Source organism: Bison bison, unplaced genomic scaffold (genome assembly GCF_000754665.1).
Source record: "Bison bison bison isolate TAMUID 2011002044 unplaced genomic scaffold, Bison_UMD1.0 scf7180017864331, whole genome shotgun sequence".
In the NCBI taxonomy this organism is placed as follows: Eukaryota; Metazoa; Chordata; class Mammalia; order Artiodactyla; family Bovidae; genus Bison; species Bison bison.
The window spans coordinates 4,283,320-4,299,368 of NW_011494903.1; the positions used below are offsets into that span (position 1 = coordinate 4,283,320).

The 16,049-nt window shown below is 36.8% G+C and overlaps 1 protein-coding gene across 2 annotated transcripts in view; it reads left to right on the top strand.

Annotated features, from left to right (window-relative positions):
* Positions 1-16,049, top strand: part of LIFR (leukemia inhibitory factor receptor alpha) — a 110,810-nt gene that overhangs the window by 63,908 nt on the left and 30,853 nt on the right. For both annotated transcript variants that reach the window (XM_010853752.1, XM_010853751.1), the window contains exons 5-8: positions 2,795-2,958; positions 9,128-9,302; positions 11,357-11,611; positions 15,564-15,693. In XM_010853752.1, coding sequence (XP_010852054.1) covers positions 2,795-2,958; positions 9,128-9,302; positions 11,357-11,611; positions 15,564-15,693 — 724 coding nt within the window. The remainder of the gene's footprint in view (positions 1-2,794; positions 2,959-9,127; positions 9,303-11,356; positions 11,612-15,563; positions 15,694-16,049) is intronic.

Sequence of the window (16,049 nt, forward strand, 5' to 3'; positions counted from 1 at the left end):
GTTCATGGGCGTTTAGGGGAGCTTCCCAGGTACGTGAAAGCAGTTTACTATGAAATTGTGAAAAGAAGTATGTTTAATCTTTTCACTTGTAATTATGACTGCTTCTGTTTTTAGCTTGAAATATTAGCTATGACTTGGGTTTTGAAGAATAGACTACTGTTGTTTTCGATAAAATGTTAATTATGTGTACTTTTCAGAGAGGGAAGCATTTTAATAGATGAGTGTTGCCTTAATAAAATACTCTGATGTTGCATAATTTTAAGTTACTATATTGTGACTTCTTGAAACATTTGAAGGATCCAAGTTCTTGGCAGCCTCTGCTCTCTGTGGTTGCCCTGCCACCTTGAACTTACCCCTTCTGGCTCTGAATCAGTTTGTTGCTCCTCATTTGCTCCTTCTTTTTTTAAAAGCAGTTTCCCACTTAAACTTCTATAAAGAATCTTCCATTGTCCTTAGGTAGCTATATAATGGTTGTAGTTCAGTTACTAAGTCATGTCCAACTCTCTTCGATCCCATGGACTGCAGCACGCCAGGCTTCCCTGTCCTTTACTATCTGAGGGTTCACTCAGATTCATGTCCATTGAGTTGGTGATGCCACCCAACCATCTCATCCTCTGTTGCCCCTTTTTCTTCTTGCCCTCAATCTTTTGCAGCATCAGAGTCTTTTGCAGTGAGTCGGCTCTTCACATGAGGTGGCCAAAGTGTTGTAACTTCAGCCTCAGCATTGGTGCTTCCAGTGAATATTCAGGGTTGATTTCCTTTAGGATCAACTGGTTTGATCTCCTTGCAGTCCAAGGGACTCTTCAAGAGTCTTCTCCAGCACCACGGTTTGAAAGCGTCAGTTCTTTTGCACTTGCCTTTCTAATGGTCCAGCTCTCATCTGTACATGACTACTGGAAAAACCATAGCTTTGACTATACAGACCCTTGTCAGCAAAGTGATGTCTCTGTTTTTTAATATATATGCTGTCTAGCTTTGTCATAGCTTTTCTTCCAACAAGCAAGTATCTTTTAATTTCATGGCCACAGTCACTGTCTGCAGTGATTTTGAACTTACCTTCACCTTAACTGTCATTTGAGGAGAGAACAGGCAAGAAAGAGCCCTACCTACTAGAAAGCCTGAATTTTATAGAACGGGCTCATACTGTGCGTGTTTTCCACTGACTGACCCCCTAAGTTTTTCCATACCGTACTCATCCCTTACAAAAACTTGAAGATTTTTAAGAATTCCTTAACTCTTTCTGCTTTTTTTTTTCCTTTTTTAGTTTACCAGTTTTCTCTCTGTGAGAGGCCCTATCCTTGAGCATGGTTTTTCTCTTTACCTTTTGTAATGCAGCTACAGAGCCATTTGCCCTGCCAGCATTGTTTCTTAAGAATTGATGGCACCCTCACCACCATCAGTGGTCTTTTCTCAGACCTTCTGAACTCTGTTTTCCTGGGCCCGGATGACAGCCCATTTCTTTTGATCTTAGTGATCCCAGATTTTCTCTGCCTTTTGCTGCTTCCACATCTTTTGCTCTCAGGATTCTTGCTGGGTTCTCTGGTTTCTTGAAAGTGTGACTGTGGGTCACTAGCTCTCAAGCTTTGGCTGTTTTGTATCTGTGTATTAGGTTCATTTCTTTAGCCGCACTCGGTGAGTTCCTCTTGAGTCTGTGTGCATGCTCTCACTGGTCCCTATTCTTAGTGTCTGCTCCCTGCTTCAGTGATGGTCTGTTCTTCCTTGATGCTTAGCCATGGCCTGGTTCCCACCTTTCTTCACAATGGTCCCTGGTTCCTTTTGCGTTTCTGGGCTGGTGACTTGAAGAAATCTTAGATGTTTCCATGTTTTATTAATACTAATCCTTCATTTCTTTGAAATGTCCATTAGATTTTTCCTTTCTTTTCCATATATGGCATCCTGAGCCGTATCCTTTTTACCATAGCCTGGCTGTCTCCTGCTGGGTCATGTTATGTCTTTCTCAGTTCCCTACAGGCCTTTTGCCCACCACTGCAAACTAACCTTTCTGAAAGACTTCCCACATCCTGCCAAGTGCTTCTTCAATCTGTATGGAATCCCATTGGCTTCCTCATCTCATTACCACCATCTTGCTGCTATTTACTGCTGCCTATGCCAGTTGTGGGCTTCTCTGGTGTCTCGGTAAAGAATCTGCCTACCAATGCAAGAGACTTGGGTTCGATTCCTGGATTGGGAAGATCGCCTGGAGAAGGAAATGGGAACCCACTCCTGTGTTCTTGCCTGGGAAATGCCATGGACAGAGGAGCCTGGTGGGCTGTGGGGTTGCTAACAGACACAACTGAGTGACACCAGCGTTCAATGCCAGTTGTAGTTGACTGCGTCCGGAAGTGGGTGACTTTCCCTAGTGTGGAGACTGTGACATTGAAGACGAGTGGGGAGGGAGCCGAGGACGCAGATGGAAAGCTTTGCCAAGGCCAGCTTTACATAATCCACACACTGGAAGCTCTGTCACTTCCCTCTGATGTTGCCTGTTTGGAGATCCCAGACCCAGTGACACCAGAGTGTTGTGGGAACCCAGTCACTGTTTGTGTTATGGATTTGAAACAGCTGGCTGGTAAATAATTTCCTCAGATTTGGCTGATGAATCACTGGGAGCTGCTTGTACAAATAAATACATATATTTATTCTCTTTTCAGTACTAGGTATAAGAATTTGCTTTACTCCTTAATTATTTTTAGATCAAGAAGGAATAGAGCTTAAAATTAGTTGATTAATGGAATTACAATATGAAGACCATTACTTCTTTTACTAAATTTTATCTTTTGTCTCCTTTTTTAAGCCTTAATTCCAGAAACTCCAGAGATCTTGAATTTGTCTGCTGATTTCTCAACTTCTACGTTACACCTAAAGTGGAATGACAAAGGTTCTGTTTTTCCACATTACTCAAATGTCATCTGGGAAATTAAAGTTCTACATAAAAAGAATATGGAAATTGTAAAATTAGTAAGTTTAAACAAAAATAGATTTTCTCCTATGACACTAAAGAAACTGAATAATTTTTTTAAATTTTAAAGTGAACCTTTTGATTATTAAAGAAGTAGATCAGATATCCCTGTGGAATTCATTAAAAACTATGCTATGACTATAAAAAATCACTAAATTAATGAAATAATGTAACAATTATAGAAAGTTTAGGAAATTAAGGGACGTGTAATCCATGATTCTGCCACTTGAATATAATAAACAATATATTTGTGTATTCCTGTCTAGCCTTTTTATATGCATGTTTTTGCATAAATGGCATAAAAATATACATATAATTTCATTTACTTATTATAAATATCTAACATTATAAATATAAACATAAATGTTTTGAAACATATTTAGGCATAGTAATTGTTGAGAAATTTTGCATAAATCTGTAAGTTTGAATTTATCTCAATCCAAAATAACATTCTTATATTAGTAGTACCGCTTTTTTTTTATACTGTTTATTAATAGTTACTTTATGGTCTGTCTTCAGTTTGTTCTTTGTCTGAGGAATAATGAGACATAGTAGTAGTAAGACGGGTTGACAGCTAGTATGTGGGAATTCCCTCTTTATTCTTTTACTCTTTAATGCACTTGACTTATGCCTAGTTATAGACTTAAGAATTAGAAGAACATGATTTTACAATTTTTTTGCCAAAGTTTATAGGTAAGATAGTACAGATAATAAATAGGGTTATTCTGTATTTCATAGTTACAATCTTATTTTTCCTTATAGACACCCTATATATTACAACCTTGAAGCAACAGCAGCCATAACTGTGGTTATCATGTATCCAGTGCTTCTGGTGTTACTGACATTGATGTGAAAGCTCTCTCTATGTTAATAATTTGCATCTTCACAACAGGCCTCTAGGGGAGGCACTGTTAGTATCATCCCCATGTTACAGATTCAGATATAGAGTCTCAGGAAGATATTAAGTGAAGGAGCCAGGACTCAGACCCCAGCTGACAGTTGATTGCAGAGTCTGTGCTCTCCCTTAACCAGTAAAGTTTATATTACATAATCAGCATTGTTATCTTCATCTATGCTGCCCTCCCTCTCCTTTTCACCTGTGTAAACTGAATACCTATTTCATGAGCCAGGTCAAATCCTTATTTTGAAGCCCATTCTAATTACCTCAATCTAAAATGCTCTCTCTTTTCTTCAATTATAATGTCAGTATGATTTGCAGCCTTTGATATCATCTAGCATTGTTGTCTTAGAACTATGACTTCTTGAAAATTCTATTGTGTAGCTTTTTATTATGGTCTAACATTTGTATTTTGGGTTACTAATTACCAGCTTAGGATGACTTCTCAAAATCTTTTTCTTATTTGTAAAGTAGTGCTAATATTTGCTGCAGTAAATGATGTGATATTTATAAAGCTACTTAACAGCACTTCATTGTCATTACTTCCTTTGGGGAATAGGTATTTTTTCCCCTGACTTAGGGATGCTAGAATAAGAGGGATACTGTTTGATACGTAAGTGAAATCAGGCAGAAATGAATGGAGATATTATTCTAGGTTGTGTACCTCACTGCCACAAGATGCATAACAAGATAGCAATGTCAAAATAGTAATTCCCTACTTTGGTGAATATGATCTTTGAAGAAGAATCGCAAGAAGCAAGAAAAATAGCAATAGAACAAATTAATTTTAAAACGTTATTCCTTTGCATAGTAAAATGTGACATTTTTATTTGTTATTATATTGTTAGGATTAGTATTTAAGACAGAATTGCTTGTAATCAGTCATCCTATGACAGATTATAATGCTATTATTTTGTAATAGTTTAAAGATCACTAAAGATCATAAAACACTACTAATATAAATGTTTCATTTATAAGTTTCTTTTATAGTGTTTCACTTACAACTTGAAGATTTCTGCCCACAGCCTCACAAACAGCTGTGGAAGCTGTGCTCTGCACAGACCAGAATGTGCGTGACACCTGGGAGTTATGCAGGCCCCTTTCCTCCTCTTGTTTTTCCCGCCTATAAACAATGCATTTAAGTTCTTTTAGCTGATTATTTATTGTCTCCATTTTTTCCAGTTAACACACTTATGTTACTCTTCCTTTTTTTTTTTTTTAAGTTTTCAGTTCAGTTCATTCAGTCGCTCAGTCATGTCTAACTCTTTGTGACCCCATGAATCGCAGCACACCAGGCCTCCCTGTCCATCACCAACTCCCAGAGTTCACTCAGACTCACGTTCATCGAGTCGGTGATGCCATCCAGCCATCTCATCCTGTGTCGTCCCCTTCTCCTCCTGCCCCCAATCCCTCCCAGCATCAGAGTCTTTTCCAATGAGTCAACTCTTTGCATGAGGTGGCCAAAGTACTGGAGTTTCAGCTTTAGCATCATTCCTTCCAAAGAACACCCAGGACTGATCTCCTTTAGAATGGACTGGTTGGATCTCCTTGCAGTCCAAGGGACTCTCAAGAGTCTTCTCCAACACCACAGTTCAAAAGCATCAATTCTTCGGCACTCAGCTTTCTTCACAGTCCAATTCTCACATCCATACATGACTACTGGAAAAACCATAGCCTTGACTAGATGGACCTTTGTTGGCAAAGTAATGTCTCTGCTTTTTAATATGCTATCTAGATTGGTCATAACTTTCCTTCCAAGGAATAAGCGTCTTTTAATTTCATGGCTGCATTCACCATCTGCAGTGATTTTGGAGCCCCCAAAAATAAAGTCTGACACTGTTTCCACTGTTTCCCCATCTATTTCCCATGAAGTGATGGGACCAGATGTCATGACCTTAGTTTTCTGAATGTTGAGCTTTAAGCCAACTTTTTCACTCTCCTCTTTCACTTTCATCAAGAGGCTCTTTAGTTCCTCTTCACTTTCTGCCATAAGGGTGGTGTCATCTGCATATCTGAGGTTATTGATATTTCTCCCGGCAATCTTGATTCCAGCTTGTGCTTCTTCCAGCCCAGAATTTCTCATTTTAAGTTTTAAGCACTGTTTTATTAACTTCCCACAATGAAAGATAAGAATTTAATCACTTCTCACTTCCCAGCCACAGACACACTCTCCCATGCACATGCACTTATACATGTGCTCATGCTCTTTCCACTTCCTGTTTTTCCAATATGATTCTGTTATAATTTTTGGTAGGCCAGTAATCATTATTTGTGTTATGATTATACAAACACTATTCATAACTGAACCAAGTACTGTATACTGTTCTTACTTTTCCTTTTTGGGAGAGGGTACATCTTTTCATATTGCCTTATGCTTTTAGTTTTACTTGTCTGCTTCATCAATTCTAAATTCTTTCTGGGTTGTATAAATCTGTCGAAATGTTCAAGCACATTAATATTTTATCAGTTTTGCCTTTGTGAATAAATCTCTCTGAGGGCCTTCTGAGACTTACTTCCCAACCTTTGTCGTATAAGAGTTCACATGGATGCTGCCAATATTTGTAAAGCACAGAGTGTGATAACTAGCTAAGTATTCTCATGGCCAGAGGTTTCTCAGAAGCTCCAGAAGCCTCCACTTGTAGTAGCCAACCCTTGGTTTGAAGAGATTAATACCTGAGCGTGCCTGTAACCTACTCAGGACAAACCTCTATGTGTTTCAACACATTTGTTAGAAAGCTATGGTTCATCCTCATCCCGAGGATTCCTTTTTTATTTTTCTTATGATGGACTCTCTTTTTCCTAAATTCCTTGTCTTCATCTTTCTCATTTTGGTAGAAGCTTAAATTTATTTGCTGTTTATTGTTGATACCCTGCTAACTGCAGGTAGCTTGCAAGTATATTTTATTCAAAAAATTTAAATTAGTTTTCAACAAAATTAAAAGACTGTCAATTCCAAATGTTGAAAAGATCCAGAACAATCAAAGTTTTCATACCCTTCTGGTAGGAATGTAAAATGCTACTTGGTAAAGACATTGAGACTCGACATTTCTGACAATGTCTTTATTCTACGTTCACTCATGATTGCTAGTTTAGCAGGGTATAGAATTCTAGGTTGGGAAATTTTCTCAAGATTTTGAAGCCATTGTTCTACTATTTGTTTCTTATTATGGATTTATCTTCATCTGTTGCAGTGGACATTCATTAGGCCCCTTTCAGTCTGAAAACACATGCCTGTCAGCTTGGGATATTTTCATATTTTATGTCTTTAATTTCCTCTGTTTTCTCTTTTTTTCCTTAGAATTTCTGTTCTTTAGAGACTGGACCTTTCTAACCTTTTCTCTAATTCTCTTAGTATTCTTACATCAGTATTAAGACTTCTTAGCATCCTTAGCATCAGTATCTTATTTTCTGAGCAATTTTTCCTAAACTTTATCTTGTGCTTTTGAAGTTTTTATTAATGCACTTTTTAATATACAAGAGATCCCATGTTTATTTTTAGTCATTAAAAAAAATTTTTTTATCATGTTCTTTCATAGATGCAGTATCTTTTCTTTGAGGATATCAGATTTCAATTTTTTATTTTTCTTTTCTATGCAGTCTGTTTTTTCAAGCTACTTTTTTCTTTATTTTGAACTTTGACTTTCATATTATAACTTTTTCTCACTTTCTGGTCATTCTGATTGCTGCTCTTATTTAAATGAGAGTCTTAAAAAATAAAGCAAGTCTAACTGGAACTTCTTTTTGCCTGGGTGGGACTTGTTGACTAGTGCTTCATTATACTTGTTTAGGATGGACTGTCAGGCTGTAAAAATCTTAATATTATTTTAGGTTTTTATCTTGACCTGTTCATATACTCCTTAGAAAAGTTTGTTTAGACTCTTAACCTAGTGAATATGTACTTGGCTGTCAGAATCCTGGGTGCTGAGTAGGGGAGGAAGGGAGGAGTGCCCCAGCCTTTAGAATGCATAGTGAGCAGTCTCCCTGTTTTTAGTATGGTATTCCCCATTGTTAGTTCTTCCTAGGGTTATTAAATTCAGAGGAATTTTATTTCACTTTTACAAAGGGTTAATCTCCATTCTTTAGCCACGGTTAAGAATAGTCCTTTGGTAGAACAAAATGTGGAAGGGGATTTGAGTGCCAAATATATCTTCAAATAACTTTTAGTCAGGCTACCATTTTGGCACCTTACCTGCACTGTGCATTTCCAGGATAACCTAGTACAACCAGTTCCTGAGCCCTGTGACCTTTTTATGATTGAAATCATGTTGTTTCTGACTTTCTCACTGGAAGCTTAAGATTCACTCTTCTCAAGTCTTCTGAGTCAGTTACCTTTGCCCATCTGTTTTCCAGTGTCCAAAATCTTACTGGTGGTGGTTTTTCAATTTTTTTGCCCATGTGCATCTGTGCCTTTTTTTTTTTTTTTTAATCTTATACTGTTGTTAGAGGAATTTCATGAAATAAAGAGAAGGAAATACATTTATTTAATCTGTTATTTTAAACCAGAAGTCCCAAGGTCACTTTTAGTATATCTTCATGTATTTGATTAAAATCTTCCCCATCTTCCACAACTGAAATTAAAATTTTTATATTATTATAAATTGCATATTTAAAAGTAAAATTTGAAATGTATGGTGCTTTTATAAAAAATATATCTAAAGTAATAGTTTATTTTGTAGAAATGCTCTTCTCTTTCTGATTTTAACTCTTGGAGATAAAAATCTATTAACAATTTTTTTCTATGAGAAATGGAGACCATTTTAGGCATTGGTGTATTTTCTCATGAAGTGTATTGCTGCTGCTGCTACTGCTGCTGCTGCTAAGTTGCTTCAGTCGTGTCCGACTCTGTTCGACCCCATAGACGGCAGCCCACCAGGCTCCCCCGTCTCTGGGATTCTCCAGGCAAGAACACTGGAGTGGGTTGCCATTTCCTTCTCCAATGCATGAAAGTGAAAAGTGAAAGTGAAGTCCCTCGGTCGTGTCCGACTCCTAGCGACCCCATGGACCGCAGCCTACCAGGTTCCTCTGTCCATGGGATTTTCCAGGCAAGAGTACTGGAGTGGGTGTTTTATAATATTAACATCAGTATAAAAAGAAGTAGGCCCTAAAGTTGAAGAAGTAAACATAAGTGAATACTGTTACTCCAACTCTCCTTAATATGTTATAGAAAAAGTTTTACTTTGCTGGTAATTGTATACAGTCTGTTTTTTAACCCTAAGGAAAGCAGAACATACTATTTGAAAATAGAGTTTTTGTTTGTGTTTACTTTGTAGGTGACCTACAGCACAACTCTGAATGGCAGAGATACAATTCATCATTGGAACTGGACTTCAGACATGCCCTTGGAGTGTGCCATTCACTATGTGGGGATTAGATGCTACATTGACGATCCTCAGTTCTCTGGTCACAAAGAATGGAGTGACTGGAGCCTACTGAAGAACATCTCCTGTAAGTGCATATTTAAAAATTTTTGTTTCAGATGAATTATATTAGTCTTGCTTAAGGGTAGGGCTGAGTTTAAGCTTTTAGTTCTCAACCCCATTTGGATGCATGAGGGTCACCTAGGGATCTTCCAAGTCTTCTATCCCAGAACATTTTGATTCAAAACTCTGAGGCTTCAGAAATCTGTTTTTTTAAAAGAACATTCTGAGGGATTGGATAAATGTCCAGGTTTAAAAATCAGTTTGAATCAGCATTAAAGAACATTTAAGATTTTTATGTAATGATATCAAGTCCATATTTTTAAAAATTAGCTCCCAATTTCTTACCCATAGAGCAGACCCCTGTGAGCTGCAGAGTTATTGCAGAGAACATGGGAATCTGCAAGTTTACCCCAAATCATCTGTACATTGACCAAAACTCATATGCAGGTATAATGGTGGCAGTGTGAGAAAGGGCCTGGAATACTGTTGACAGTAAAATGAAGTCCTTAAAAAGGCTGGTGATCATTGTGGATTATTCACTCTAGTGACAATATGCAGAAATGGCCAGAGGAAGGAGGGACTAGGAGCAAGCAGATTAATAAGAATCTTGTAGTTCAGTGAAAGACAAGTATAAAGTAGGACAGCTAGGTTTAGAAATAAAAAGGGGGAGAAGTATGAAAACACTGAAAAGACAGAATTAGTGACTGTGTATTTGGTAGGGGAGAAATAGAGTCAAAAAAGGCTGTTGGTTTGGGCATCTTGGTATCTTGTGATTCTGCCCAATGAGACAGAACAACATGAACAAACTGGGTAGGAAAGATAAATTTCATTTTAATGTGTTGAGTGTTAAGTTTGAGGTAGCTGTGAAGTGGCTGGGAGCAACTTCTTACTGTCAGTTGGGAATACAAGTTCAGCCTCCAGGTGATTAGTTGACACTGGAGTTATCTAGTTAATCCCTGAACAACTGGGGGTTAGGGGCTCTGACCCTCCGTGTAATGGAAAGTCCATATATAATTTACAGTTGGCCTCTGCACCCGTGGAACCCCCATATCTGTGGTTTCACACCCAAAGATTCAACCAACCACAAATCCTGTCATATTTACTATTGAAAAAAATCCATGTATAAGTGAACCCAGGCAGTTCAAACTTGTATTGTTCAAGGGTCAACTGTGTATTTGAGAATCATTAACATACGTGATGTGAAATTGTTTAAATCTTGGAAGCTAGCATAACTCAAGGAAAGAGCCATGAAGACCAAGGACAGATCCCTTAGAAGCTGGTATGAGGAGGGATGATGGAAGAAAGAGGCCAGCAAAACGAATAGCAGCCAGAGGGTTAAGAGTAGCAAAAGTCAGTAGTCTACACCCCAAGAGAGAGGGGAATTTTGAAAAGGAAGACTTTAGGTGACATACCAGATGCTCTGGAAGTTGAAGGAAAGATTACTAAGAAGTGGCCATATGATTGAGCAGTTGGGCCACGGAACCATTTTAGTAAGTGTCAGAGTACAAGCCAGATTGCAGGAGATTAAAGAGTGAGTAGGTAGAAAGAAGACTAGAGATACTTTTCTTAAATTGGCTACTTAGGAAAATAAAAACAAAAGGGTGCTTCCATTAACATATAGTGAGTTGGGCTTTTTTTTTTTTAAGTGCTTTTTAGGATGTGGAATACTTAACCATATATGTAGGCTAATGGAAAGTAAGACATCTGATCTAAACACATAGAGTAATTTCAAAGAAGTGGAATTATTTAACATACAGCTTTTTTTGGTGTGGATTTTTCACATGGTGGATATAAACCTGCTTAATATGAACCTTTGGACTTCTTAGATATTAATATTAACCTGTAACCATATACATTGATCTGCAATCCCTTCCACTCCCCCACTATCACCCCATCATAAATAAATAAAACCACACACATTTTTATTTCTTGTGTATGTCTTGCTCCTTTGAAACCTGGAGGGTGTTCTTTTTCTTTGAGTCACCATTATTTCAAAGTACCTAACTGTGGTTTATGTACACTGGGCTAATTTATGTAAAAGACTTCTAAAGTATTTATAATTCCTTTTGCTCTTTCTAGTGCCTCCTGATTCTCAGACTAAGGTTTTTCCTCAAGACAAAGTGATACTTGCAGGCTCAGATATAACAGTATGTTGTGTGACTCAAGAAAAAGTGTTATCAGCACAGATTGGCAGTACACACTGTCCCCTTATCCATCTTGATGGGGAAAATGTTGCAATCAGGATTCGCAATATTTCTGCTTCTGCAAGTAGTGGAACAAATGTGGTTTTCTCAGTAGAAGATAACATATTTGGAACAGTTGTTTTTTCGGGATGTAAGTATATTACTTTTTTTTTTAAGAGTTCCTATTAATGTTTTTTGGGTCTTCTTGGAAAGCCTTAATGTTTTTTCTGGGGGATGATTTTCTTTCTTTCTTGTTTTTTTTTTAATTCTTTGATAAATAACATAAGAAGGTACCAGCATTTTTGCTTGTTTTCAAGCAAGTTCAGGTGAGTTCTAAGCTTGTTTTTTACATAATTGTATCTGTATAATTTGTGAAAGTGAAAATTGCTCAGTTGTGTCCAACTCTTTGCAACCCCATGGACTATAGCCTGCTAGGCCTCTCTGTCCATAGAATTCTACAGGCCAGAATACTGGAGTAGGTAGCAGTACCCTTCTCCAGGGGATCTGCCCAACCCAGGGATTGAACCCAGGTCTCCCACATTGCAGGAAGATTCTTTACCATCTGAGCCACCAGGGAAACCCCATATAAGAATATATGTGGTAGTGGTTTAGTCGCTAAGTCATGTCCGATTCTTGTGACCCCATGGACTATAGCCTTCCAGGATCCTCTGTCCTTGGGGTTCTCCAGGCAAGAATACTGGAATGGGTTGCCATTTCCTTCTCCTGTGGATCTTCCTGACCTAGGGATCGAACCTGGATCTCCTGCATTGTAGGCAGATTCTTTACTGACTGAACTACAAAGGAAGCCCCATAAGAATATATATATACATATATATATATATATATATATTATTTGTAGATTTTATAATAAGATTTGAGACATTCAACTGCTAATTCTTAATTTAAATTCTTAGTTTAAAAATAAATTCTTAGTTAACAGCTTTGTTGAGTCAGGGGCAGTTAGTATGTAATATTTCTTAATCTTCCATTGTTTAGGAATTTTTTCATATAAATTAATTTCCCACCTAGTATGCCTTTTTATTTAAGGTACCTAAATTAAAGAAATAGTAAGGATTTTGCACATAATCTTTCAAAAGCATAACCTGCACTTCTCTGATGAGAGAAGTGTGGCTGGAGGACATGTGGGAGGAAGAGTCCCCCCTCACAGTGCTCTATGTACAGTGGACTCTCTGGAATGCAGGAGCATCTTTTAACATGATTATACCTCTGTCCCATGACGCTTCCAAAAGTTGTCGGTGGACTGCCCTACCTAGATGGCTTGTGTTACCCATCCACAGATAATTTTGTGTGTAGAGTTTTTCTCTCCCCTCCCTTGTGGTAACTGTAATGTTAGGAGCACTGATGGTTTTGCCTCCAGCAGTGCTTTTCTTCCACCTCACATTCTGAACTTAAAAGTTCTGAGTGGTCCAAGGATCTCGTGAGTAAAGTGTATAAAATGTAGTGAATAGATTTTGTGATTTTCTTTTGATCACTTGGGCTTCCCTGGCGGCACAGAATGGTTTTTCTTATGCCTTTTTTTTTTAATGATTCTCAGTGGTGCTCTACATCAGCTGCTTTCAGCCATTTTTTACAGTTCCATAGAAACTTATGATGAATTACGTTCAGGTGCTGATAGATTTCCAAGGGAATAACCAGCATTAGGTGCCCTTCTCAGATTGATGGCTGTAACCTTAATTACTTCTTGCTTTTGCAGTAAACATTTTGGAATTCAAGTGAGAGTGAGGATACATTCAAATTTAAATTTTACAAATTTAAAAAATTAAATTTTCTTTCCTAAATGGAATTTTAGGAAATGATTTGCAACATTCCTCATAAATGATCATGAAGTCTAAAGTTAAGAACCAGTGAAGGGAAACTACTTGATAAGTGATACCAAACAGTGAAATATTCATGTAAAAGAATGAGATAAAAATTAAAACTTAAAAGATGGTAATATTCACTATTATTTCTGACAATTTTCTAATTTTTATTACAGTGCTAGGGAAAACCTACTTAATTCATAATTTAGCTTTCATTTTTAACATTTGGAGGTTGAAATATTGATCAATACTTGTTAGTTCAGGAGCAGCAGTAACCTTCACTTCAGAGAGAGTCTTTAGAAACCTGTAACAAGGGCTATGGTGTGAGTTAGGGATCAAGATTCACTTTTCTATCCCACATGGGTATCCTGCTAACCCATTATTTACTGAAAAAGCTGGAAAGAATTTTAGAATCAGCTTGTTAATTTTCCCTTACACACACATACAGATTCAAACCTGCCAGGATTTTGATTGATATTAAATCTGTCAATTTAGGAAGATTTTTATTGTTACAATATTGAGTCTTCCAATCCATGAACATGGTATAGCCTTCCCTTAATTTAGATTTTGTCTCATTTATTTTAGTGAGATGAGGTCTTTCATATCTTTTTGCAAATTTATTTCTAGGTGTTTGATGTTTTCTGGTGCTATTAAAAATTGATTTTTAAATTGCATTTTCTATATGCTGCTATATAGAAAGACAGTTGATTTATACCAAGCTTTTACCTAGCTTCAGTTGGTTTTTTTGAAAAGCATTACATTTTAAATACTGCCCTTTCATATTTTTCTCCTTCAATTTTTCCTTCCACTTCTGTCTAGTTTACACCTGTTATTTTGGATTTTAAGTATTTCAACTTAAAAAAATCTGCCAAATCCTAAAATAATCAGCATTTTAAATATCCTCAAAATTGTGGGTATTTGAGTTAAATAAAATGACTAAAAGTTTGGCCTTAAGTTTAAAATGGTTTTCAAAATAAATAAGTCAATGTTAGTTTTATTTACCAGTTGTTAAACTTTCATATACATACTCATTACTTCTCTTAATGTTACCCCAAGTACTTTGAAGGATGTAATGCTTATCTCTGGGGAAAGTATGTGAAATTTTCTAAATCTTTAAAATTACAAGTTTTTAAAAATAAATTTACCTTTTAGAGTTTTTCAACAAGTAGATAATTGTTTAACAAAAAGTTAAGCTCCTTGGAAGATAGTTTAGATAAATATGACAGTAAGGGACTTCTCTGGTGGATAAGAGAAGAGAATAAGAATCAGTCTGCCAGTTCAGGGGACGCGGGTTTGATCCCTGGTCTGGGAAGATTCCACATGCCAAGGAGCAGCTAGGCCCCCTGCGCCACAGCCCCTGAGCCCATGTGCCGTGACTACTGAAGCCCATGGGCCTAGAGCCTCTGCTCCCCAGTGGGAGAGGCCATTGCCGCGAGAAGCCTGTGTACTGCAAGTGAAGACAGCCGCAGGTAGAGGAAGCCCACGCAGCAACAAAGACCCAGTGCAGCCAAAAATAAATAAATTTTTTTTAATTCTTAAAAAAAAATGACAGTAGGAAATACCAGTTTCTGTGTATGCTTGGTTAGGTAAGATAGAAATATCACTTTCTGTAATCATTGTCACACGGTAGAATTTTAATTTATCACGCTAAGGTCTGTCAAAACAAAGACAACTGTTTTTCTTTTTCTTGTCTTACCCCTACAAAAACAGAATAGTTTCATTAAAAAACAAAAGAGCAGTAGTCACTTTGAATATAGGGAGATGCAGAATTTTACCAAGAATTACTTTGTAAATAATAGTTCTTGTAATTTATTTAAGAACTCTGAAACTTGTAACATGACTTACATTGACTTATGATTTGGTACTTCTTTTCAAGTCACTATATAAAGATGATAGATGATAATACTTTTAACCTGTAGATTTTTCTGATTGAACTAGTTGCACACAGGTTCCTTTGAGAGATTTGATGGACTCTGAAATGGGATTAAGGGAAAAACATGATAGTTGATCTCTTAAGGTTGCTAGGAGGAAGTTTCCGAATGAGCTAATAGTCACTCTTAGGTATATTTTAAGCCATCATTCCTAATGTAATATGAACTCTGACACAACATGCTATGCAAAGAATGGTAATTGCTGCATCATTCAAAATGTAATAAGCAAATTATTTTATTTTTTAAGAAAATTGCCCAAAATGTAATTAACATTTATAAAATGCAACATTTTTTAGGGAAGGTATATGTAACGAAAGTAACTGCTTTATTTTTTTTCTCATTTTTTAATTAGATCCACCAGACATTCCTCAAAAACTGAACTGTGAGACATATGATTTAAAAGAAATCATTTGCACGTGGAATCCAGGAAGACCGACGTCCTTGGAGGGCCCACGCAGTACAAGTTACACTTTATTTGAAAGGTGAAGGTCTTTGGGAGAGGTTGTCAGACAGCAAGGAGCACACTGGAAGGATGTTAAATGACATAAGGAGATGTTCTATTTCATTTATACAAAAGATATAAAACAAAATGTGCTGTAGAAAATTGGGTATATTATAAACACTGTCATTTAAGCACATTGCAGACTCAATATTCTTGTCGTCTTTTTTTAAAAGCCTAGAAAGAAGAACCCTCAAATATGAACAGAGACTGTCTGAGTAGTGGGAATATGGCTGATTATTTTCTTCTGTTTTTTGCATTGTATGTATTTTCTTTCCTGAGTAGGTAATATATCTACACTTGGAAATATAAGCCTTTTTGGAAAAACTACTTGAAATT